A 25,955-nucleotide genomic window follows, 5' to 3' on the forward strand; every position below is an offset into this window, starting at 1 on the left:
CTGTATCAAGAAACCCAAAGATGTATTGAGTTCTAGTGCAGTTGGGCAGAAATTGTTTTGAGTGAATGACACAAAATAATGTCTTCATTAATGTGCTTAGATGTGTGTCCCGGGGAGCAGTTAGTTTGTGAATTTAGCTAGGTAATAAAACTATCCTAATATGGATATCCGTACATTTATGTCATTTGTGCGTATACATATATACATACACACATTTCCATTCTCTTTGTTCTTAATAATTAAGTGTAAACTTACCAATCCATTGATTCTTTGTAATGCAAATTATCAACCACATTACATACCCTTAAAAATCCAATAATGCATCAAAGGCCAATAAAATAGATAATTATAGATCCCTTATGTAATTATTAAGTAATAATAATATTTGAAATATCTAAACATTTGTAAGTTGTTTACATCTGGGGTCTTGTCTGAACAACATATAATTCACCATTTTTAATTACGCCTTCAATGTCTTGAGCACATTTGTAGAGCTGTTCAATTGCATTTCCAGCTTCTGCTATCTTTGACAGAATTGACTTCTGGAAGCTCTGATCCATTATTAATCTGTCTACAGAATAATCAATCACAAGCTTCTCCTCTTGGTCCATTGGCACACTGCAGCATTATAGTATTATACAATGCATTGAATTATTCAGATTAAGAAGAAGCTACATACAAAACTTGAACTTGATTATTTTGCAAAGTGTTGTATATGGGACTTCTAAGATTGCTAAATCGTGTCTCATTTCAATATATTTGTACTAATTCGGAAAAATGCTTGCCTGTCATAAAGGCCAGCAGCCGCATAGCCTTCTAGATCTTCACCATTTGAGTCTGATCGGAATATGATTGACCGTTTTATGAAAAGACCCACCTGCTTACTGGGATACCCAACTACCTGAACATCAACAAAGTCAATAGTTCAATAATTAGTAGAGATCTCATTTGTCAATCTCTTTTTCCTATTTAGACATAAGAAGAGCTCTAGTTAATCCACATCTTTATTACTTTGTATTTACAATTATCTAGATTCTATATCATTGCTTTGCTGTTACTTTCAGTTAAGTCAGATTTAGATAGCAATGAATTGGAGATGCCTTATGTTCTGCATTGTTTTCTTTTTAAAAAAGGTATTTTTCAGTCCCATTGATAAGTTTTATTTTATCAAGAAACTGGAGCTGAACAAATTGCTGATTTATTAAACAAAAACATAAGCGAGTTACACTACGAATTTCACCTTGGGGGATTTTAAGGAAGATTTGTTTGTAACAAAACTCATGGCTCGACCAGGGTAAGCACCTACTAGTGTTTCTCCCAAACCTTTCACGATCTGTAAAGTGAAACAAGCTTAAACAAGAAAACATCAATTCAACATCATTCAAATTGTAAGTAGTACAAAAGGGTTTTTTACCTCGGCATAAATCTCTGATTTATTGCCTGATAATGGATTAGTTGTATGAATGACAAATGCATAATCTGCACTGATTATTTCTTGAATCAAAACAGCCATACATAGATCATCATGATCTACTTTTGTTTTTTTAGTGCTAATGTATGCTCTTTCATTCCACTTTGAAGCCCAAACCTGAAAGAAAGGAAACACACAAAGTGAATTAGTAAAATATAAAATCATAAATATAAAAAGAATATGTAAGGACCATCTTGATTATTGGAAATTGCAGATCAGAATAGAAAAGTCGATTGACATCTACCACTGTAATTGAAAAATCTCTAATTACACTGTCAGTTTGAGGAGCAATCTCCCATTACAATAATACCCGAATATTAGGCATTCTTTCTTGAATACACAACTCTGATTTATAGTAGATAACAAGGTTGTCATGTGCTACTGCCCCATGGGTTTTGGTCTAGTAGCAGGGAATGAGTAGTTTCATGCAATTGACATTGTTCAAATCCTAAGGGTGGGGGACCTTCTAGTGGCCATGGGAACACTTGGAGGTAGGAATTGCATTTATGGTAATATATGGACCAAAGCCCTCCCATGTTTCACTATGAGGGCACGTTGAAGTATTATCAAGTGTAACCATATTAAGGAACCAAGCTGACCCATATGTCTTTTATGGAGCTCTGCCCCAAAATTTTAAGCGAATGGGCATGTGGTATAATGGTATGTCTATTGCTTATATTGCAGTACGTACCAAATTTAACTCTCGTAGTGGACATTGTATTGGTTGAGTTGGTCTTTGATGGAAACCCCCCATCTGATGCCTCAATGGCTCCATGAACAATATAGAAGAAAATGGGATGTGGAGGTGGGTTATATGGCAGAATAAACTGATGAAACAAAAGAAATGATTCCATAGACAATTCACACTGGAAATTCAAGCTAATCATGTGCTATAACTTTCAACCAATTATTCATGGTTTCAAGATTCATATAGGCAATTCAATGACAAAATAAATTGTAATGTATAAATTTTCAATTTTCAAATATAACTAATTTGAGATTCCCAAAGGGCTATTTATTATGATATAATTGTGTAGTTAAGTTTTAGTATTTTAAGTCATGAGGACTCACAAAACTGTGAAGTCACAGATTGTGACGGAAAGAAAATCATACTTGGCAAAATGACCAGCAAGAGGAAGAAAGATGCTACGTTGAAATTCATAAATATCAAAAATGAAGTGGAGAAACAAAGAAAAGTGTAAATCCTACATATAAAGTAAAACCTACAAGATTACATGATACCAAGTTACCAACCATAGTTTTAATTATGAAAACTTGCCACGTACTCATCTGACTTGGTGCAACTTGTGAATCTTTCTGCATGTTGTACCAAGTCAACGCTGTTGATTTTGGATCAGAATTATATAGGCAGAAGTACAGAATTAATATTTCTTAGATTTGAGTTTCATGCCATTGACATTGTTCAAATCCTAAGGGTGGGGCACCTTCTAGTGGCCATGGGAACACTTGGAGGTAGGAATTGCATTTATGGTAATATATGGACCAAAGCCCCTCCCATGTTTCACTATGAGGGCACGTTGAAGTATTATCAAGTGTAACCATATTAAGGAAACAAGCTGACCCATATGTCTTTTATGGGCTCTGCCCCAATATTTTAAGCGAATGGGCATGTGGTATAATGGTATGTCTATTGCTTATATTGCAGTACGTACCAAATTTAACTCTCATAGTGGACATTGTATTGGTTGAGTTGGTCTTTGATGGAAACCCCCCATCTGATGCCTCAATGGCTCCATGAACAATATAGAAGAAAATGGGATGTGGAGGTGGGTTATATGGCAGAATAAACTGATGAAACAAAAGAAATGATTCCATAAACAATTCACACTAGTAATTCAAGCTAATCATGTGCTATAACTTTCCACCAATTATTCATGGTTTCAAGATTCATATAGGCAGTTCAATGACAGAATAAATTGTAATGTTTAAATTTTCAATTTTCAAATATAACTAATTTGAGATTCCCAAAGGGCTATTTATTATGATCTAATTGTGTAGTTAAGTTTTAGTATTTTAAGTCATGAGGGCTCACAAAACTGTGAAGTCACAGATTGTGACGGAAAGAAAATCATACTTGGCAAAATGACCAGCAAGAGGAAGAAAGATGCTACATTGAAATTCATAAATATCAAAAATGAAGTGGAGAAACAAAGAAAAGTGTAAATCCTACATATAAAGTAAAACCTACAAGATTACATGATACCAAGTTACCAACCATAGTTTTAATTATGAAAACTCGCCACATACTCATCTGACTTGGTGCAACTTGTGAATCTTTTTGCATGTTGTACCAAGTCAACGCTGTTGATTTTGGATCAGAGTTGTACAGGCAGAAGTACAGAATTAATATTTCTTAAGATTTGAATTAATCTGAAGCAATATATATCAATATATTGAAGATATCGATTTTCTCTTCAAGTGCTAGATTTCTCCAATGTATTTAATTCGATTGTTTTCCAGTTTGCTGAGCGTTAATGACAGGCATATAAGATAACCAGCATATATATATATATATATATATATATATCACGAGCTTTAACAATATGTGCACAGCATATAATCACCACAGATCATTCACCGATTGTTCCACAAACTATACAGCAGATCATTCACAGAGATTGCAGTATATGAACAGCATATAATTTCTAAAGATAATGCGAATATGCACAGCTATATTTTCACGGATATCACACAAATAGATACAGCATATCCTTTCGATGATTATGTATTCTCTAAAGATCTAATTGAAGAAATAATATACGCCTCCAAGGCATATGAAGGGACATGAGCCCAAACCAGGTAACCCGTCAAAACAAGGGGGTGCGATATAACTAACACCTGATAGACAACTATACTTAATTATCTGATAACAAATGGATAAAAACTAACAGTCAATTTAGTAAATGCAGATAAAAGACAGTGATGATTAGGAAATAAATAAGGTATTAATAATCGTTAAGATAGCAGTCAGGGGAGAGATATCTCTTGCTGCTATAACATCAACAAACGCAAGTCAAGGCTAAGTTTTAATCAAGAATTTTTGACAGTGTCTCGGCCAATTAACTGTTTGCATGCCTAGTTGTTCGAAATCAATTTCATAGTCAATTATGTCGGTTGTCCAGGTTTTTGGTTTATTGAACATTCTTTATCATGATGCCAAATAAACTAGTTACAAAATCAGCATGACCTCTGTAATAATTTAAAACGGCCAAATTGATGAATTTGAAAATGCACAGCTTCCAAGCTAGATGCACGGTAAATTTCCATTCTAAGAAGTGAGAACAGTCAATGTCACAATCAAAATTCTGAATGCAAAACAGCACCTGAAGAAAATCCAAACAGATATAAAGTTAAAAGCATAGTTATCTTGAGATTCATACCCTAACCCTTGATGCTTGCCCCCTATACTGGAAATATGGCCCTATCTTGGAGACCCATATGATGTCTCTAGACATTAGGAGACTCCATATGAAGTTTCTTTGTGTCTCTATACATCTCTTACAAGCATCCCTTAAAAATTAGGAAACTTCATATAAAGATTTCTTAGATATCACTTAAATTACAATGGATTTTCCTAAGTGTTGGTATAGCTGATAAAAGCTACAAAAACTAAAATAGTGCATTAATATATTGGTAGTTTAATATTTTTTGTAAAAATTGTAGCAGAAAATTTTCTTATCAAATCCCACAGAGATCATAGTACAAAGACAAACAAAAATAAGACTTAAGATTTCTAGATGTATTAAAGTTTTATGAATTGTTTGAAAATATAGTTGTTTCCAAGGGTGCCCATAACATGTTTTCAAAATAATGGCATTCTTCTCCAATTTCTATCTACCATCTCCAAGTGATTATGGTTTATAATTTATACATTTTTATTATAAAAACAAGTATCAAATATTATTTTAATTAATCTCTTTCTTTCATTATATTTTTTTCAGTACATTAAAATGTATATTTTAAAAAATTTAAGCATTTTAGTAATTGAAATTTTTTAAATTTGCATATTCATTGCATGATTTTTTTGCTAAAATTAAATCATATATAATAATATTTTTCATTTTGCCATCTGTATGTTCTACCTGTCTACAAGTTTTTTTGATAATTGCATACTCGTACCCTCCCCACTTTCTGTACCAGTACTAGTACCCATCTCCTATCTGGTACTAGTTCTCATCTCCTAGTAACTATGGTTAGAAGTAATTGCTATTGATATCATTGTTGACACTACATATTAAAAAACCAAGTGACAAATGCCATTGTAAATATGCATATGAACTATTCCTTTGTATGTTTATGCTTCTTTGTTATTGACTATTGAATGTCTGCAAGATCTAATTAAGTGAATTCATATATTACTATAGTTTTAGAAAGCAACATTTTACAACGATTCTTCTAAAAACCAAAAAAAATTACAAATCATATGATAGAAAGGTATGGGTGCGCATAGAAGCAATGGTGGGTTTCTTTCTGAGATGTTATAATAACCTTCTTTATTGCCATCCACGCTTTTTGCCATCGTTGTTCACCCTCATTACCTGGCCATGGCATTTTTGAACCTTGCATCTTGGTTTTCAGTCCATTCATCTGCTAAATGAAAAATAGTTAGTAAAATTGCAAAATGGAAGAAGACAGCTACTATTGCATTCAGAAAATATAATGGAAAATATTTAAAGTTCAAACCCTACAAGAAGAAAGTTTCAGTTTTTTTAATATCAACTAGTATTGAACCATTGTAAAATGAGGGATTCCCTATAAGATAGAAGAGTGTCCTACTTACAAATTGACAACCTAAAAGGCTTATAAAGAGGAAGATAGTTGAGATTGTAAAATACAACCTAGGAAAAGGAATAAGATATTATGAGAAAGAATATGCAACCAAATCATTAAAAACATAATCTGGTATATTTACATAAGAAAGGGGTTATGCAAACCTGTTTAGAAGTGAATGATAAGATAAAGGAAAGTTCAAAGAAAAAAAAAATATGTAAGGCAAGGTTTGAATGTTTTATGATACATGTCAAATGCAAGAGAAAGATTAACTATTTATGTGTAATGATTGTCATGAAACTATAAAATGCACATATTATTTATATAAGATTTATTACTTAAAAGTTCAATGGATAGTTTTAGAAGTTTGTACGAATGCAAAGCTTATATAGTAGATCTCTCTTCTATATTTGGAAACAACAACCACCGACAGCTAACCATAGAAGAAGAAAGCACATTTAAAAATTCCAATTAGGCTTTAAGGGTGTATCGTAAGCAAGCCATGTATTATCTTTATTGAAACTGAAACCAGTAAAGAAAAATGTTATGACCATTCCAAACCTTCTACAAGGGGCTCCACTACTAAAGACAATGCCACTTGATAGTCATTGTAAAACCCATAAAGCTTGTGTCTTTATCTTTGCTACATAGATTTATATCAAATTATTTGTTGTTTTGCACTCTTTTATGATCACATTTGGTACCAACATGATTATACAACTACACAAGGCATGTTATTATTGTATGATTGAGCTATGTTGAGCCCTTCAGCTTTACTGTTTCTATTTATGAAAAGAGATGTTAGTTGCATTTATCTTGATGATTCAATCATAATTGGCACACTCACTGAAGTTTTTTGCTAGTGAGTTACTTGACGGTAAACTCGCAGAGTTTCTAGCAAGATTCACCATTTTTTCAGCAAGTACTCGCCAGAAACTTGGCAAATCTGGAAAAAAAAATGGATTGACACTATCAATCACAGGACATGCCTGGGATGTGTCAAAAACACATCTTTTTGCTTATAAAGTCTTCAACGCCCTCAATACATCACACAGCAGTTGAAGAGAAAATTTGAGCTACTTGGAACAATTTCTAGGCAAATTTGAAGAGTAGGATTTCAAAATTTTCAAGGCCAGGCCAGAGATTTTTTCTTTTGGTTTTATTTTCAAGCATTTAAATTTATTTTAACAACTAAAATCAAGCACGTAGGCTATGAGAAACTCATAATTTCCTAAAATATAGAAGTGTTTTCAAATTTACTTCCAAAAAATTGGATTATCACCAATTTTTTTGTTTATGCTGATTTTTTTAGGAATTTACTGCTTTATACACATTTCAGTTAATTTTAACCTAATTTTTGAATAAAACAATTAGGTTATATTAATTTTAAATTATGTTGATTAAAACTAAAGTATTTTGATTTTAAAAATTAAAATTTTGTATTTCACTTTGTACTTGTAGTTTAACAATGGAAAATAGAGGGCCTTTGGATCTGGATTGGGCCCAAGCTGTGCCCAATCAATGCCAATTATAGGCACTTGTCCAGCAAGAGCTTGTAAGAACACCCCCTGTTCTAGACCAATGTTTTTCCTTTCCATTCACTGTAATTTTGTCAAACAGTTTGCTTGCAACCTGGTTTTTGAGTTATCTGATAAATTCTTAGTTTGCAGATGTGAATGGTTGTTTCACTCTTCCTTTGTTTGAAAGTTGGAGGTATGCAAATTGATACCAAATCAACCAAAATGAAGAACACTATATTGCATTCACTAAGTCTATGACAGTAATAACAATCAGATTTAAGAAGAACAATGTTCAGATTTACATTATATTCTATTGCTTATAACAATACCATTACATTTGTTTCTTGAATACTCAATCAACATTACATTTTCATTGCCTAATTCTGTCCAAACAATGATAACAATGGAAAGGGCTACGAATAACGCTGCCCAGAACTCAGTTTCAGACCTAATACAGCTTCCTCATGACATGTACGGCACACTCAGAACTGCTACAGACCTGTACAACATCTTCCCTTTACATTTGCTGGTAATGCGGCACTATGGCAAAACATTGTAATGCCCAGATTTCAGTCACAGCACCAATATTGACTGGTAGGCAGCCTCCAACCAAAGTATCAAAACTCGCCACGTCCCGAGTTGGCGAGTTGACTGAAGCTCGGCGAGTTTTGGTAGCTCATGACTTGGACTCAGCGAGTTTTTCGCATAACTCGCATGACTCACGAGTCAGGCAAGTTATGGACAAACTCGCCGGGTCTGAGCTCCAGGACTTGTACCGCGGCATGTCATGTTTTGACTTGCGAAAACAAAAAAAAAAAGTGTTTTTGGACGTTTTGTTTGTATTTCTTTTTCATTTAACCCTAAAGGGTCTTCTAATTTCTAGTTGTGTGTGATAACCCCTACTATATCACTTGATGTACATTTTATTAAACACACCAATAATAATAATAGCATTTATTATGGGGTCCAGTAGAAATATATAATATGAAGAAAGCCATTATTAAAATAATGCTAATATATTAAATAATGTTAATATATTGCAAAAAGAAATAAATCATTAAATATTGTTAATATATTAAATAAGGTTAATATAAATAAATGATTAAACCATGTTAATGTATTTAGTATATTAAATAATGAAGACATGTATTATTAAGTAATTAATGTTAATTAATGAAATTAAGATGTTAGATGTTAATTATAAAGCACTGCGAAAACATCACGGTTATACACCCCCCCCCCCGCGAGAAGTGGTGGGACGGTAGTCGCACCCTGGACTGCGACCACCGTCACAACCCTTCCCGCGGAAGGGACCTGGGGAGGGACGCAACCCTTCCCCTCCACGGGGTATAAGGAAGGCAACTGTAAAATTCCTGAACTATGATGGGTTTCAAAAAGACTCAATTGCATGATACACACATGAGATTCAACTCAGCAGATCAAATACTTTAAACAGTCTATTGTTTTACCACACAAGTCGTGATTGGTGATTGACAAAATATTTACTAGCAGGAAATTGAAGTATCTTTATTCAAATCATTTGATAACATTTACTGAAATATTGCATCAATAGAATGGGTGAGGAATTTCTTTTGGGGCACCTGATAGTTTCGTAGTGGATTCCGTAGTTCTTCTGTGTGGAATCGTTCATAATGCAAATTATCAGCTGAGGATCTTCACACAATAATCTCTTCTTCCCTCGTTTCCCAGAGTTCCACTGTTCTATCTCATCAATGCAGTGACATAACCTTCGTTGTCTCCAGGCGTCGCGTCTTGTTGAATGTCCAACTCTGTGTAGAACACCGTAGCGGTTTCGAGTCGCATAGTGATACGCAACTGTTACACACCTCCGCAGATACCACACACAGTTACAACACAGAAAGTAAGGAATGCGGTATAGTATCCGATGGTATTCGGGAGGAAGGAAGATTCCAGTGGTCTGTCTACACCGTGTGCAACTTCGTCCGACGCGTTTCAGAACTTCAACTTGGCTATCTTCGAAGACTCTTTCAACCAATAGGCCAGTGGTTAGCTGACAAAAAGTTTCAATTTCCCTGTGCGATCTTGCACTATGCAATTCGTTTCTTTATTCCGCCATGAATACCTCCTGCATTGCCATCTTTTTATGCGATATGAGTTGGTTGGTTTTCCTATAGGAAACTACTTCCCACATTAAAAGTAATCTCCGTGTTTGTCACTTATTCAAAAAGTATTAATAACATTACTTTAGATACCAAAGTATTAATAATATTAATTATTTATATCAATCTATAGTTAGGAAATTAATATAAAGTAATTAATATTGTTTCAATTTTCTTTTAAGTAACTCAATTAATAGGGAACATTACAGTTTCCCCTCCCCCATGTTGCTTGCCCACAAGCAACTGCAAACTAGGATGTTGAAGACCCTGTTCGTTTTCCCAAGTAGCATCATCCAACAGTAGATCCTACCATTTAATGAGATATTGCCTGATTGTCCTATTCCTCAAATGCCTGTCATGGGTTTCCAAAATCGTTTCTGGTATCATCTCTAATTTCCCTTCCTCATTTAGTGGTGGTAGATTTTCTGAAACTGTCAACTGTTGACCCAAAGCTTTTTTGAGACAAGATACGTGAAATACATTATGTATTCTGCTTTCGGTAGGTAAAGCCAATTCATAGACCACTGCACCAACCTTCTGAACCACTGGGTACGGGCCATAAAATCGAGGCTTTAATTTCTCGGCCCCACTATGCTTGAGGGATGACTGCCTATAGGGTTGTAGTCTGAGGTACACCAATTCTCCAATTTCAAATTGTTGCTCAACACGCTTCTTATCTGCATAAGTTTTTTGTTGATTCTGAGCACATTGCAAATTTTCCTTAAGTGCTTTTCATATATCTTGGCATTCCTGAAGCACGTCATGAGATTTGGGAACATTACTCTGATCAAAAGCAAGATCAATAAAAGATAATGCATCATACCCATATAATGCTTTGAAAGGAGTCATACCAATACACATATGGTATGTGGTGTTATAGTAGTATTCACCCAAATATAACCAACGAGCCCAAGCTTTCTAATGTCCCAAGACATAATTACAAAGGTATCCTTCAACCCACTTGTTTACTATTTCTGTCTGCCCATCGGTCTGTGGATGATAACTCGTACTGTGATTCAACTCGGTTCCTATCAATCGGAACAGTTCCCCCCCAAAATATACTCAAAAATCTGCTATCTCGGTCACTGATTATATTTTTGGTAAACCATGTAAACGGAATACCTCCTGAAAGAACAATTTTGCTAGTTGAATAGTCGTGAATTCTGTAGTGATAGATAAAAAATGTGTGAATTTAGTTAGTCTATCAACTACAACAAAAATGCAATCTTTACCTTGAGATCGCAGTAGGCCTGTAATAAAATCCATAGATATACTTTCCCATTTCTGTTCTGGTATAGGTAATGGCTGTAATAGACCTGCAGGATGAGTATGCTCTGCTTTATTCTGTTGGCAAGTGATGCGTTCTTTGACATAACGAAGGACATCATTTTTTAGCCCATTCCAAGTAAATCGTTCCCTTATTTGCTGATACGTTTTGAAGTACTCTGGGTGCCCTACCAGAGGAATATCATGCACGGATTGAAGAATTTTCTCTTTCAACTTTGAGCCTGGGATCAGATAAATCCTGTCCTTGTAAAAGATAACATCATTTACAATCTTATATTTATCATCTTGTATATTACCTTCTAGCAAATCACATGCAAAAGAATCTTTAGAATATTCAACCAGCAATAAAGATTTCCAATCAGCTGTTACGATAGATAATACATTGATTTCAGGCCTTCTAGATAAAGCATTGGCAACAACATTATTTTTACCTTTTACATATTCAATCTCAAAGTCATAAGCTTGAATTTTACTGATCCACTTCTATTGCCTATCATTTAAATCTTTTTGACCCAAGAAATATCTCAGACTATTATGATCAATTTTCACCACAAATCTGCTACCAACCAAATACTGTCTAAATTTTGTTAATGCATGCATGATTGCCAACATTTCTTTATCATAGATGGAATATAATTTCTCAAGTTTATTAAGTTTCTTGCTTTCATAAACTATAGGATGTTTGTTTTGCATTAAAACTGCCCCTATTCCATCACCCGAAGCATCACATTCCAACACAAAAGGCTGATTAAAATCTGGAAGAGCCAGTACTGGACAAGAACTCATTACCTCTTTAAGTTTTTCAAATACTTGTTAAGCTTCCGCAGTCCATCTAAATGCCCCCTTTTTGGTAAAGATCTGTCAAGGGTGCCCCAAGCTGTGAAAAATCTTTGACAAACCTTCTGTAATAACTGCATAAACCAAAGAATCCCCTTAACTCTGTAAGGTTCCGTGGTGGTGGCCACTCCAAAATGGCTCTTATCTTCTCTTGATGAACATGTACCCCTGTTGCACTGATCATATGCCCTAAATACAAAATTTCAGTCATTTCAAATTCACATTTAGACGCCTTTGCATACAATGATTGTGATTCCGTAATACCCAGAATTATGTCACTATGTTTCAAATGCTCTTCCCAAGTTTTGCTATAAATCAATATATCATCAAAGAATACTAGCAAAAATTTCCTTAGCTGTTTGTTAAAAATATGATTCATATAGGACTGAAATGTTGCCAGTGCATTTGTTAGACCAAATGGCATAACCTAGAATTCATAATGTCCATAATGACAACGGAAAGCAGTTTTATGAATGTGTTGTTCTCTCAACTTAATCTGATGATACCCTGATCTCAAATCAATTTTAGAAAAGTAGATAGCACCATGCAATTCATCTAACAATTCATCAATTCGAGGAATTGGATACCTGTTTTTGATTGTTTTCTTGTTAAGAGCTCTGTAATCAATACACATTCAAAGAGTTCCATCCTTCTTTTTGACCAACACTACAGAGGATGCAAAAGGACTAGAACTAGGTCTGATGTGCCCCATATCCCATAATTCCTTAATTGCTTTTTCTATTTCATCCCTGAATGTTTTAGGGTGTCTATAAGGAGTAGTAATCATTGGTTTAACACCTTCTAATTCAATAGTATGTTCAAAACCTCTATCAGATGGGACTCCTGGAGGAATATCACTAAAAACCAGATGATGTGAATCTAATACTGTTAACAAATCATCTTGATAAGATTTAGATTGAAAGCTTGATACCTTGTTGGAGATTAAACATTGTGCTAACCATGCCACATCTCCATGTCTAAAAATAGCCTCCAATCTTTTAGCATTGACGATCCTAGGGCCACTGTTGGACATACCACGAAGGACTACCTTCTTATCATCAATTTTTAAAAGAATGGCTTTGTGTATATTCATCTAATGTTTCCATCCATTGTATGCCTAAGACAACATTAGTGTCAGCCAAATCAATCACATAGAAATCATCAGTAACAATGTAATTGCCAAGAGTAATATTCAATTTAGGAACTTTATGAGTGCTAGACAAATTAGTTCCACCTGCTACTCTAACATCAAATCCTTCATGTTTTTCAGTCTGCAAACCACGTTTTTCGACAAGTGCTACATCTATAAAATTATGTGTAGAACCACTATCAAGCATAACAATTACACGTTGTCCATTCAAAACTCGTCTAACTCTGAAAATATTATAATGTGGGGTTCCTGTCATGGATGCTATTACTCCTCTTTGTTTGGTACTTGTTTCTGACTCAGTGTTCTGTGGTGCTCGTTCTATGTTAGGATCAACATTCTCTTCATCCTCACTGTCAGTCATAACCTCAATATAATGAATTTTTCCCTTCCCTAAACATTTGTGTCCAGGCTGCCATGCTTCCCTACAACTGAAACATAGTTTTTTCCTTCTGAGCTCTTCTCTTTCCTCTTTATCTAGCCTGTTTTTAGGGAAATCATCTTTGTTGAAATTATGTTTGTCCTTTTCCAGTTTAGGAGGTGGTCCTTTGTTAAAAAAATTTCCTTTTGAAGATGGTTCCAATTCTCTTGCTCTTTTGACAGTTGTTTGTAAAGTAAGGGGGTTTAAGGATTTAACCCACCCTTTGAGGGAATCAGACAATCCATCTATAAATATGACAATCTTGTGTCTTTCTGAGATTTCAGTAACTAAGACAGCCAATTTTTCAAATTCAGAAATATATTGTTCAACAGTTCCAGTTTGCTTAAGCTGAGTTAAATCCTTAAGGTGTAATTCAGGATCTTTAGAAGCAAACCTATCAATAAGTTTCTCAATGAACTCAACATAAGTGTCAACCAAATTATGACCCAAGCTTATTTGTCCATGATGCCACCATTCATGTGCTACACCGTCAAGATGTAACGCAGCATATTTAATTGCCTCTTCTTCCAACATAGGATTTAATTGGAAGTATGTATCTAATTTTTGCACCCAAGCCCGAGCAGTTGTCTTACCTGAACCATCAAAATAAGGAATGGACATTTTCCCAAATTTTCTTTGTAATTCACTGTTATTTCCTCGCTGTCCTCTTGGCCTATGTTTCATTTTGACATCTAAATATTCTCTAAATGTCATTGATGATCTGAATTCTTCACCGGAACCTAACCAGTCCTGATGTATTTCTTCCTGTATTTCTCTTATTGTAGGTTCAATTTCAGGTGGCTGGTTTCTAGCAGTAAATGTAGGCATAAATGGTCTAGCTGTTCCTGTTCTTTCTGGCTGATTATTAACTGACAGTTCATCTCTACCTCCATTGTTTCCCCCATTATTGTGATGTTGATTATTCTGTCTTCAATTATTTTGGTGCTGATTTATATTATTGGCCATAAACTGGGTCATCAAATTGGTCATTCTGTTAACGTTATCTTGCATATCTTGCTGACTTCTGATTAGTGCAGCCAATAGATTCCTATTGTTATCTGGGTCTCCCATGTTGGTTTCAAAGATAAGTTCCTCGTCAGTTTCCGTGTGGCTATCTTCAATTTCAAATGGAATAGATGAACTATTTTGTGCTAAAGGAGAGTTTGGAAATCTGTTCTGACGGGCCCTAATACTTCGGAAATTATAATTTCCCTAGTGCATACTCAATTGTGCATTAAATTTTCATGAAATTTCAATACCCTATAGGCTAGCAGGATGCAAATGCTCTGATACCACTGTAAAATTCTTGAACTATGATGGGTTTCAAAAAGACTCAATTTCATGATACGCACATGAGATTCAACTCAGCAGATGAAATACTTTAAACAGTCTATTGTTTTACTACACAAGTCGTGATTGCTGATTGACAAAATATTTACTAGCAGGAAATTGAAGTATCTTTATTCAAATCATTTGATAACATTTACTGAAATATTGCATCAATAGAATGGGTGAGGAATTTCTTTTGGGGCACCTGATAGTTTCATAGTGGATTCTGTAGTTCTTCTATGTGGAATCGTTCATAATGCAAATTATTGGCTGACAATCTTCACACGATAATCTCTTCTTCCCTCGTTTCCCAGAGTTCCATAGCTCTATCTCATCAATGCAGTGACATAACCTTCGTTGTCTCTAGGCATCGCGTCTTGTTGAATGTCCAACTCTATGTAGAACACCATAGCGGTCTCGGGTCACAGAGTGAGACACAACTGTTACACACCTCCGCAGATACCACACGCAGTTAGAGCACAAAAAGTAAGGAATGCGGTATAGTATCCGATGGTATTCGAGAGGAAGGAAGATGCCCATGGTCTGTCTACACTGTGTGCAGCTTCGTCCAACACGTTTCAGAACTTCAACTCGGCTATCTTCGAAGACTCTTTCAACCAATAGGCCAGTGGTTAGCTGACGAAAGGTTTCAATTTCCCTGTGCGATCTTGCACTACGCAATTCGTTTCTTTATTCCGCCACGAATACCTCCTGCGTTACCATCATTTTATGCGATATGAGTTGGTTGGTTTTCCCGTACGAAACTACTTCCCACATTAAAAGTAATCTCTGTGTTTGTCACTTATTCAAAAAGTATTAATAACATTACTTTAGATACCAAAGTATTAATAATATTAATTATTTATATCAATCTATAGTTAGGAAATTAATATAAAGTAATTAATATTGTTTCAATTTACTTTTAAGTAACTCAATTAATAGGGAACATTACAGCAACCACAACAAAGGGAGTGGGGGAAGAGGAGAAAACGGGAGGACTACAGACTACGGACTGCGGACTGCGAACAGGTAAGCGGTACTTACTGGCCACAGGGGTATATATATGTGTGGACGTGTGTGTGACACACACACATATATATTAATGATGGTTCTATCATACATAATAATATACCAATTTCTTTAACAGAGTTATAGTAGGGTAATGATATTGTCTCATGTGTATGTAGCAATGGATATATGTATGTATGCAGAATATTTATATGTATATATAGGATCAATAATGGGAATTAAGGAATATGTAAATATAGGCATAAACTATGGATTGAAAAATGATAATGAAATGTAGAATGTTATATGAATAATGTGGCTATATGATGGAGGCTATTGGGAGGAAATTCCCTTAGCCTAATTCAGGGATTATGATAATCCCTGGTAGGCAGTATATACTGAGTATTTATATGCATATATGTTAAGGCTTGGGTGTCAAGTTCACCCAAGAAGAGACGAATCTGGCCGGTCCTCTCTGGTAGACTTGGATGATGTATCATCCAAGGCAAGGAATTGATCATATATGATTCCTTGGTAGGCTTGGATGTAAGATGTTACATCCAAGACAGGAATTGAAATATCCTTCGATTTCCTGGTAAGGCTTGGAACCATGATGGGTTCCAGGAAGGTGGGCATTATAACTGCCTAAGGACATGACCCAGTACTGCATTCGTATCCTTTATATTAAATAAGATTTGAGACTAGTTTTAATTAAGTAATTGAAGTTTAATTGCAAATTAGATTAGTTATATATATTTGTTGCATTCTAACAGTTTGTTTTGCAAGACAGTGATCTCTAACTAGTAGGGACATTACATTGTGAGAAGAAGAGAGGAAAAGTGAGAGAGGAAGGAAAACAAGAGACCATAGGTTTGCAACCAGCAGGGAAGAAGAGCATCAAGGAGAACAAAAATCACATTGGGGAGGCCATAGGCTTGCATTGAGAGAATCAAGGAGTCCATAGCAAGACTTCTCAACTCATTTGAAAGATGTAAGTGTTAAACTTTGTAGATTTTGTTGGGTTTTTTTGGTATGTTAATGGATTTTTTCATTTGTTTGTTAATTTTTTTAGTTTAACAATTAACTTTCCAAATCTTGAAAGTTTTTATTTTTTTAGTTTAACTTCATTGAGAGAAGTAGAATAATAGCAAAGTGCAAACCCTACATTTTTTTAGAAAAAAATTGTAAACATGTATTTACAATTTTTTCTTAAAAAAAAGTAGGGTTTGCTGATTTTTTCTATTAGTTTATAACTTTATAAAATTTTCTTATTGCAGCAGCCTTCACGTTTTAAAAACATTCTTTTTTCACAATGCCTAGAAAGGATGAGGCTTGGAGATATACTGAAGAGTTTCCTGGCAGACAAAAAAATCAAACAAAAATGTTTTTTTTGTAAAGAAACTAATTTTGGTGGCATCAATAGATTTAAATACCATATTGCCAGCATACCTGGCCATGATATTGAGGTATGCAAAAGACAAACTGCTGAGGCAAAACGTTCTGTTATGTCCAATTAGAAACACATGAACAAGAAAAGTTAACTAAGAAGAGGCAATTGGAAGAGTTAAGTGCTATTGGCTCCCATGCACCCGCATCCACATCCACATCTGCAGGTTGTGTTGGAGAGGGTTCTTCCATGCCTCCCTTTCGTCCTAGTGCATCTGCTAGTGCTAGTGCTTGTACTTCTACTCCTCCTAGTGGCACTATTACCATTGGCCCTAGAGTCCGGAAATCCCGATTGGATAGTTATTTTGTGCCACGCAGTACTCCTGGGGCACAACCCTCGCTTGAGAGCATGGGTTGGAACAAGGAGGTTCATGATGCTGCAAGAAAACAAATTTGCAAGTTTTGGTACTTTTGCATCATTCCATTTACTGCAGCTAGGTAATTCTTTTTTATTTGATTGCTTTAAGTTGAAAAGTAAATTTATAGTTTGAAGTTGAACTCTACTTTGTCTAATCATAATCTATTTGTGACAGGTATCCTTATTGGCAAGGCATGGTAGATGCCATAACCATTTGTAATGCGGGGTTTAAAGCCCCTATTGATGTTGAGTTAAGTGGCCCCCTCTTGTTAGAAATGGTTGAGGATATGAAAGTTGAGCTAGAGGACCACCGACAGTCTTGGAGCCAAAAGGGTTGACCATCATGACAGATGGTTGGATGGATAGGAGGAATAGAACACTCCTAAATTTTCTTGTTTCCTGCGGAAGTGATTGATCATTCTAATTTCTACTTCCATAAATGCATTGAATAAATTAAATTTTGATTTGTTGATTGATACATGATAATTGATAATTATTTTGCTCTATTTTCAAATCCACCATGTTCTTGAAGTCTATTGATGCTTCCTCACATGTGAAAAATGCCACATACTTATGTGAGGCTATTGAGGAAGTCATACAAGAGGTGGGGGAAGAAAATATGGTGCAGGAGGTGACAGATAATGCAGCAAGTTATGTTGTTGCAGGTAAACTTTGAACTTTTCAAGTCTTGATGGAGAGGCATCTATGATTATTTAAAATTTTCTTAACACATCAAAATTTCTAATTAATTTAAAATTGCTGCAAGTAAACTTTTGATGGAGAGGCACCCAAAAAATTTTGGTCTCCATGTGCGGCCCATTGCCTTGACCTCATGTTGGAGGATATTGGTAAGCTTGAATGGGTGAAATCAATAGTTGAAAGGGCCAAAGATATCGACAAGTTTATCTACAATCATGCATTGGTCCGTAGCATTATGAGGCGATACACGGGGCAAAAGGAGTTGGCTCGTCCTAGTATCACGAGGTTTGCCTCAAACTTTCTCACACTGAAATCCTTGATGAAATCAAAGGCAGCTTTGAGGCATATGTTTGTTGGTGAGAAGTGGACTTCCTCATCCTATGCTACGACCACTGCAGGGATAGATGTGGTAAATTACATTTTTGATGAGCCAGGTTTTTGGACCCCTTGTAGAGAAATCGTGCATGTAAATTTATTACAATTTAACATTTAGTATCTACTATTTAGTAATTTACTCTTAATTTATTAACAATTCAATTTTGCAATTTTTCTTTTTGTTTATTTAATTTGTGACTTAATTGTTTTTGTTTAACATTATGTGTAGGTCACTGAGCACCTCGTAGTTCTCCTACGAGTTGTTGATGGGGAGAAGCCCTCTATGGGCTATATATATGAGGGTATGGATAGGGCTAAGGAGGCCATTAGATCCATATATGCAAGAGATGAGGATAAGTATGGCCCCATTTGGGAGATTATTGATAGGAGATGGCAGAACCAGCTTCACAGGCCCATCCATGCAGCAGCCTGTTGATGTGTCTTTTGTACACATGCGAACACAGAATAAAATACCTAAAGGTATCTTATCCTCTCGAGCAAAGCTTCCGATTGCTGAAGATCTCGCCAAAGGATCAGTCGGAGTAACTCCAAGGTTCTTGTATGTAGGGTCTCTATGTGTGGATAAGCTTCTCCTGGTATGATGTGATTTTGCTGGAATCACAAGGGGACTTACATTTGACGACCTGAACATATGATTTGCTGGAATCACAAGTCCTATTCACTAACTGGAAGATAAACAAATGGCAAAAGATGCAGGGTTTAGGAAGTCTACTCTACTATCTAGAATGCGAGAAGATGGAAGAATGACTAGGTGGAATCTTACTGGGCTAGGTCTCACCATCAGGTTGAACAATTCGACACCAACTCAATGCGATCTTCTAAGGGATGTTTCAAATACATCCAAATCATACACCATCAGATACTGATCACCATTCAAGATAATGCGTGAACAACAAAGGTGTTATGACTCGGGATTAAGCTCGTTCTATGCCAATTGACCACGCAAGGCGCTCTTACAGTCAGCAAGAGGCTAGTGGTTTGGACTAGGTGGATTCCACGCAAATGCATTCAAATAAATCTTTTCATTCAATCTAATGATTTATCATCTACAATGAAGATTCAACAAGAGACCATGCGTATTGCAAAGAAACGACACATTTCACCATATCTTCAATGAAAAGGGGGTTCATTTACAATCAAGGCAACAATTTCTTGCCTTCTCTTCCTAATCTACTCTAATTGCTATTCTATTTGCTATTCTACTACCTATTCACTGACTATTAACTATTAGCTCACTATTAGCCTTTACAAAATGAAGAGCTTGGGCCTTTTATAATGCTCTCAATACAATTCAATGGCTCAGATCAATTTGAGATCAATGGCCGAGATTTTACAATAAAAACCCTAATTAGGGTTTGTTACAACAAACTCAATTCTGACCAATGAAATAATTGCATTATTTGGACACATGTCTTCTTTGGAATATTCGACCAATGGATAACCAGGGTAGGTACATCGAAGTTAGTGTCATCCTTGATGAGTCAGGTACATTGAATCTGGACACGCTGAGGTGGACCAATCCGACTGGAGGAATGATGATTGGGATGCCACCTTGTCTGACACTTGTAACTTGGTAGATGTTCAATTTGATGATGCTGAGAAGCTAACTTTAATTAACTCTTCTGAAACTATCTGCTTCTTCAACAGACCCTTGCTTTGACCTCCCTTGTCTTTGATGTGCTAGATGGATAGTGTACCTTTCCTTGAAATGCTGGCATCGCCTTTCATTGTCATCTTGTGGTTCCTTAGTGTGGCAAGGTGAAGGTTCTGGAGGTAGCTGGCGAATTGGTCGTCCTTGATGATGATTGCTGCCCTCTACCAAAGGTTCCTCTACCTCTGAAATTCTTACCTCCTCTATGTTTTTGATTTTGTTCACTTCTTCTCTTGATATTTTCCTCTGCCCTTAAGGGCAACTGAAAACACTTATGTACAGTGTCTGGTGTGAGGATACTTATCTCATCTTGTATGTTTTGTCTTAGGCCATTCATGTACCTGGTTAACTTCTCCACTTCATTCTCATGCTTTCTAGCCCTCAAACTGAGTTTGTGGAATTCCTAAGTGTATGCATTGACATCTAACTCCCTTTGTTTTAGATTTTGCAGTCTTATGGATTTGAACTTCATAATCCCTTGGAAGGAATTGAGCCTTAAGTCTGATCTTCATACGTTCCCATGAAGTTATCTTCTTCTTACCTTCTTGTATCTTTTCTTCTTGCATCATATTCCACCAAACTAATGTTGATCCTCTCAATCTTGATTTGGCCACATTTACTCTTTTATCCTCTACTACCTCTTTATAATCAAAATGATTATTTAGGGCCTCTATCCAATCTAGCAACTCTTCTCCATTGAGGTTTCCTCCATAGGTGGGTAATCCATCCAAGTTGTCTTTGGAAATGGATTTGACTGCATCCAAGAATAGCTTTTGGTCTTGAGGCATTGCTACTACTGCTGGTTCCTCTCCATCTTCCACTTCTTCATCAGTCTCATCACCCCATTCTATCTTAACCTTCCCCTTCTCCTTCTTAACCTCTCTAGTTCCTCTACTTCCTTCTGCATCCTTCAATCCTTCTATCATCTCTGCCACCAACTATCAGATGGCTTCAGGAGTCATTGTCATATCCCCTCCTGGATCGTTATATATATATGGAGAGAGAGAGAGAGACCCTAAATGAATAAAATTATTATTATTGATTAATATAATAATTACTAATGAATGATTATTTAAAATTCATTAATTAAATATTATTTATGAAGGTGCACATTACAAAGAGCACAAATGGAGGTGCATTCTTTCTAGGCCATGCCCCCATCCTTAATCATCATATTTTTCCTAACCAAGAAATATGACCTAAATATAGCAATTAAAATATTGCTAATTTTTTATTAATTTAATATTTTAATTTATTCATTATATACAAATGAAATAAATATAACAATAAATATTATGTATTAATATTCATCATATTTTTCCTAACCAAGAAATATGACGTAAATATAGCAATTAAAATATTGTTAATTGTTTATTAATTTAATATTTTAATTTATTCATTATATACAAATGATATAATGAAATAAATATAACAATTATTATTAATTAATTAATATTTGTTAATCAATGATATTCATAGAATGTTTTAATGAAATACTATCACATCATTCAAGTGTTGTAATGATTCTGTCACATAAATTTACCTTGATTGTCAAAGGAAGAATCATCTAGTTTTGGATATACGATATGTTCACTAGCCCAATCATTGGTCAAAGACTCGATTAAGACTTGAAGTATAAACAATCAATAGTTTATACATTTCAGATAGGATGCAAGCATACCATTTATTATTTTATGGGCATCGTGGAAGATTAATACGGATGGCATAAATGATCTTTGACGTCATCTAATTAAGGAGCCAATTCTTCTCTAAGGAAGTTCATGTAATAGTTTCCTTTTAAGACACTGCTACGGTATAGTTCCAATGAATAACACAAGTGATCATGTTAATATTAATAAGGATATTGATGACTGATTAAGCAATTACAATCGATTAATTTTGGAGCAATACAAGATGAGTTTAGGAAGAGACATCGGACATGTCTCTTGGAGGCATCCAATCCAATTGCAAAGAAATAAGGAGGAAAAAGAAATATAGAAAGGGGGAGGAGATAAGAAGAAGGAATTATTACTGCTGCGGAGGAGACAGCAGCGCATGGTATAAGGGAGGACCTATGGAATTATAGCTAGGTAGAAAGAGGAATAAGATAATGGTGACTGCTGCGTAGACAGAGGAAAGGGTGAACGGAGACAGCAGAAGCATCATAGGTATGTGTGTGTGTGTGGATGTGTGTGCCACACACAAACATACAAATATATGTTTAGTTGTTAATAGTTATGTCATTATCAATATATAATGTGTAGTTACAGAATTCTGTCATGAATGTTATAATATGTAAGTTGCAGAATTATATCATGAATATTATAATATGTATGTTGCAGAATTATATCATGAATATTATAATATGTATGTTGCAGAATTATTTCATCATTATTACAATGTTGTATGTCATAGAATCTTAGAGAATGTTGTATGTTAAATTATAATTCAAATGATGTCAATAATATGAATTGTTATGAAATATGGTATATCAATGAATGACGATAATGTGATTATCTGATGGAGGCTATTGGGGGGAAATCCCTGTAGTCTAATCCAAGGATTATGATAATACCTAGTAGGCAGTATATACTGAATGTCTATATGCATATATATGGCTTGGTTGACAAAGTTCATCCAAGAAGAGACGGATCTGGCCGGTCCCCTCTGATGGACTTGGATGATAAGATGCATCATCCAAGGCAAGGAATTGACATATGGTCTTCCTTGGATGGCTTGGGTGTTACACCCAAGACAGGAATCGAATTAACCTTCGATTTCCTGGATGGCTTGGGTGTAAGAAGTTACATCCAAGACAGGAATCGAATTAACCTTTGATTTCTTGGATGGCTTGGGTGTAAGAAATTACATCCAAGTCAGGAATCGAATTCACCTTCGATTTCCTGGATGGCTTGGAACCAAGATGGGTTCCAAGAAGGCGAGCTTCATGGCTGCCTAAGGACATATCTCTGTATGGCATTCGTATCCTTTTTTATTAGATAAGAATTGTGATTGTGTTAATTAAGTATTTTAAAGTTAAATTGCAAGTCAGATTAGTTATATATATATATTTGTTGTATTCTAACAATCTATTTTGCAGGACAGTGATCTCTAACTAGTAGGGACATTACAGTCGTTGCCTTTGGAGGCATTGAACTTGCTTCTAATTCTTCACAATTTGACATACACCAAATCTTTCAAAGAATGGCTCTGATACCACTGTGATGCAGAGAGTCTTGGAGCTTGATCCAATACACCTTCTTGAGTGACTTGTCTTACTCAACTCTTCAACTACTCAAGCCCTTCCAATGGCACTTAGTAGGGGGTTTTTGCTACTAAGACCTTCAAGATCTGAACCACTGTGGCTTGCCTCCAAGGTATAACCACTGGTCTTAGACAATCAACTCCTCCTATTGAGGTTGCCACCTCAATCACACACACACCACTCCAAGGCTCCAACCACTCCTGCAAGGATCACAACACACAACCACTTTCAATGGACCTACAATGCATCTACAAAGTATCTTTTAAGTCTTTTGAGGCTTTTAGCATCACCAAACCCATCGCTATGGTTTTCTAACCTTTCTAGATCTCTACCGGGCTCAAATAGGTCTAATTGAATTAGCCCTCCCTTGGCGGTTTTAGGGACTTAGTTTGCAAACTTCCCAAACAAGGCTAGAAATAAATTATGGATTTGAGTACTCTTTTTAGAGTTACAGACAATACTGAAAAATGTGCATCTGGGTTATCCGTACAAATAGGGTTCCCAATACTGCACTAATTTCAATGGTTTAGGCCTCACCGGTTGACTTGGAAAGAAGGTTCTGAAACTCTTCACCAATCAAAACACCCGCTCAAACAAATTAGGGATTCTTCAAGGGCATGCTTAGGGCTTTCCAACCATATGACACTTTGTCCTGCACCAATCCTCATGTGCTCTTAAAACACACTTCTTCTGCTGTCCTAACTCACCTACTCCCAGCGACGAGCCTAGGGCTTCATTGTATCTCCTCCCCAAGTACCTGCAAAACCACAAATCCTATCCTAAAACTATATACAGACCCTAACCTAGCATTCTTATTGATTTCAACAGGTGCCATCAATGAATGCTACTTGCAAGGATTTTACACCAAGTTGCAAAGAATGGATGATATCTCTGCAACTATAGACAATCAAACCTGCAAATCTAACTTAATGTAAAACAAATTCAATTAACACTCATGACCTGCAATGAGTTTGTACAATCAAGTCTGTATTGGATTGTACCAAGCAATGGAAACAAGAGAAAAAATCAAAAAACCATCAAAAATGGTGAAACGCAAGATTGCTTCAAAATCCAAAAACTTGTTCTTCCATTTCGAATCCTCTAACTCGTACAATGAAGTGAGTTTTTGTCTTTTATGCTGTTAGATCAATTGGTTCAACCAACTTTTTAACGCCATTTACCAGAAAATGCAACTTTTGCAAAAATTGCAAAATGTTGCTCAACAACTTTTTACATCTTTTGACTCCTAAGATGCAACTTTGCATTCTAATGCTTTTCAAGACTCCTGATGGTCCTCAAACACCCTAGAAGACCTAAACATAAAGCAATAGACCCCTATTACATGATAACATTCATTTGGAGTACTACTCATGTGATCTACCCAAGCATCTCACTTCTCAGGCTGACAGCATCCTAAACACAAATGACTCAAACCAAAGCTTGGACAACTCAACCATGGCTCTACTAAGTCCCAAATGGTTGGTCCATTATTACATCACAAAGACAACACACAAAACTTGAAAGAAAACAAAATTGCATGACTGGAGTGCTAGGTTCCCTACACCAAATACCTTCTTGCAAGCATTACTAATTGTGATGTCAGGCCTTGTGACAACATGACACAAGAGATTAGACGTGGGATGAATGCACACCTGACATTGGTAGAAAAAAAATTACAAGGGAAAAACAAAGGCAGCCATAGCAACATCCAAATCTAGTACAAATGTTCATGGCCCTCAAGTAGAAACAGATGAAGAAACTTTTGAAGGCATAGTGGGCTCCCTTTCGAGCTCCATGCATACGAAACACATCGACATCCACTTCAAGTAGAGCACCTACCCTTATGCCACATTGCTTTTTTGTGCACAGAAACACACTTAGAGCACAACCATCATTGGAAGGTACAAGGTGGAACAATTAGGTGCATCCAAAAGAACATTAAGGCATGTGCCGATTTTTGGTACTTGAACAACCTTCTTTTCAATGTGGTGAACAGTCCTTATTGGGAAAATATGGCAACTGCATTAATAATTGCAAGAAAATGCTACAAGATACCTTCTTATAAGAAATTAATTAGGAGTTTGGTAAATTTGTGCTAATTTATAGTAATTTTAATTAATGTTGAATTTTGAACAAAATTTATGTTAATTAATTTATAGTGATATATGTTGAATTCAGGCTATTTTTG

The 25,955-nt window shown here is 35.5% G+C and overlaps 1 protein-coding gene across 1 annotated transcript in view; it reads right to left on the reverse strand.

Annotated features, from left to right (window-relative positions):
- Positions 1-336: 336 nt before the first annotated feature.
- Positions 337-25,955, reverse strand: part of LOC131027322 (alpha-glucan water dikinase 1, chloroplastic) — a 262,802-nt gene continuing 237,183 nt past the window's right edge. The window contains exons 27-31 of the mRNA XM_057957336.2: positions 5,981-6,079; positions 1,415-1,588; positions 1,241-1,333; positions 786-901; positions 337-618 (exon numbers count right to left, since the gene is read on the reverse strand). Of these exons, the coding sequence (XP_057813319.2) occupies positions 414-618; positions 786-901; positions 1,241-1,333; positions 1,415-1,588; positions 5,981-6,079 (687 nt within the window). The 3' untranslated portion in view covers positions 337-413. The remainder of the gene's footprint in view (positions 619-785; positions 902-1,240; positions 1,334-1,414; positions 1,589-5,980; positions 6,080-25,955) is intronic.

Source organism: Cryptomeria japonica, chromosome 3, assembly GCF_030272615.1.
Source record: "Cryptomeria japonica chromosome 3, Sugi_1.0, whole genome shotgun sequence".
Taxonomy (NCBI): Eukaryota; Viridiplantae; Streptophyta; class Pinopsida; order Cupressales; family Cupressaceae; genus Cryptomeria; species Cryptomeria japonica.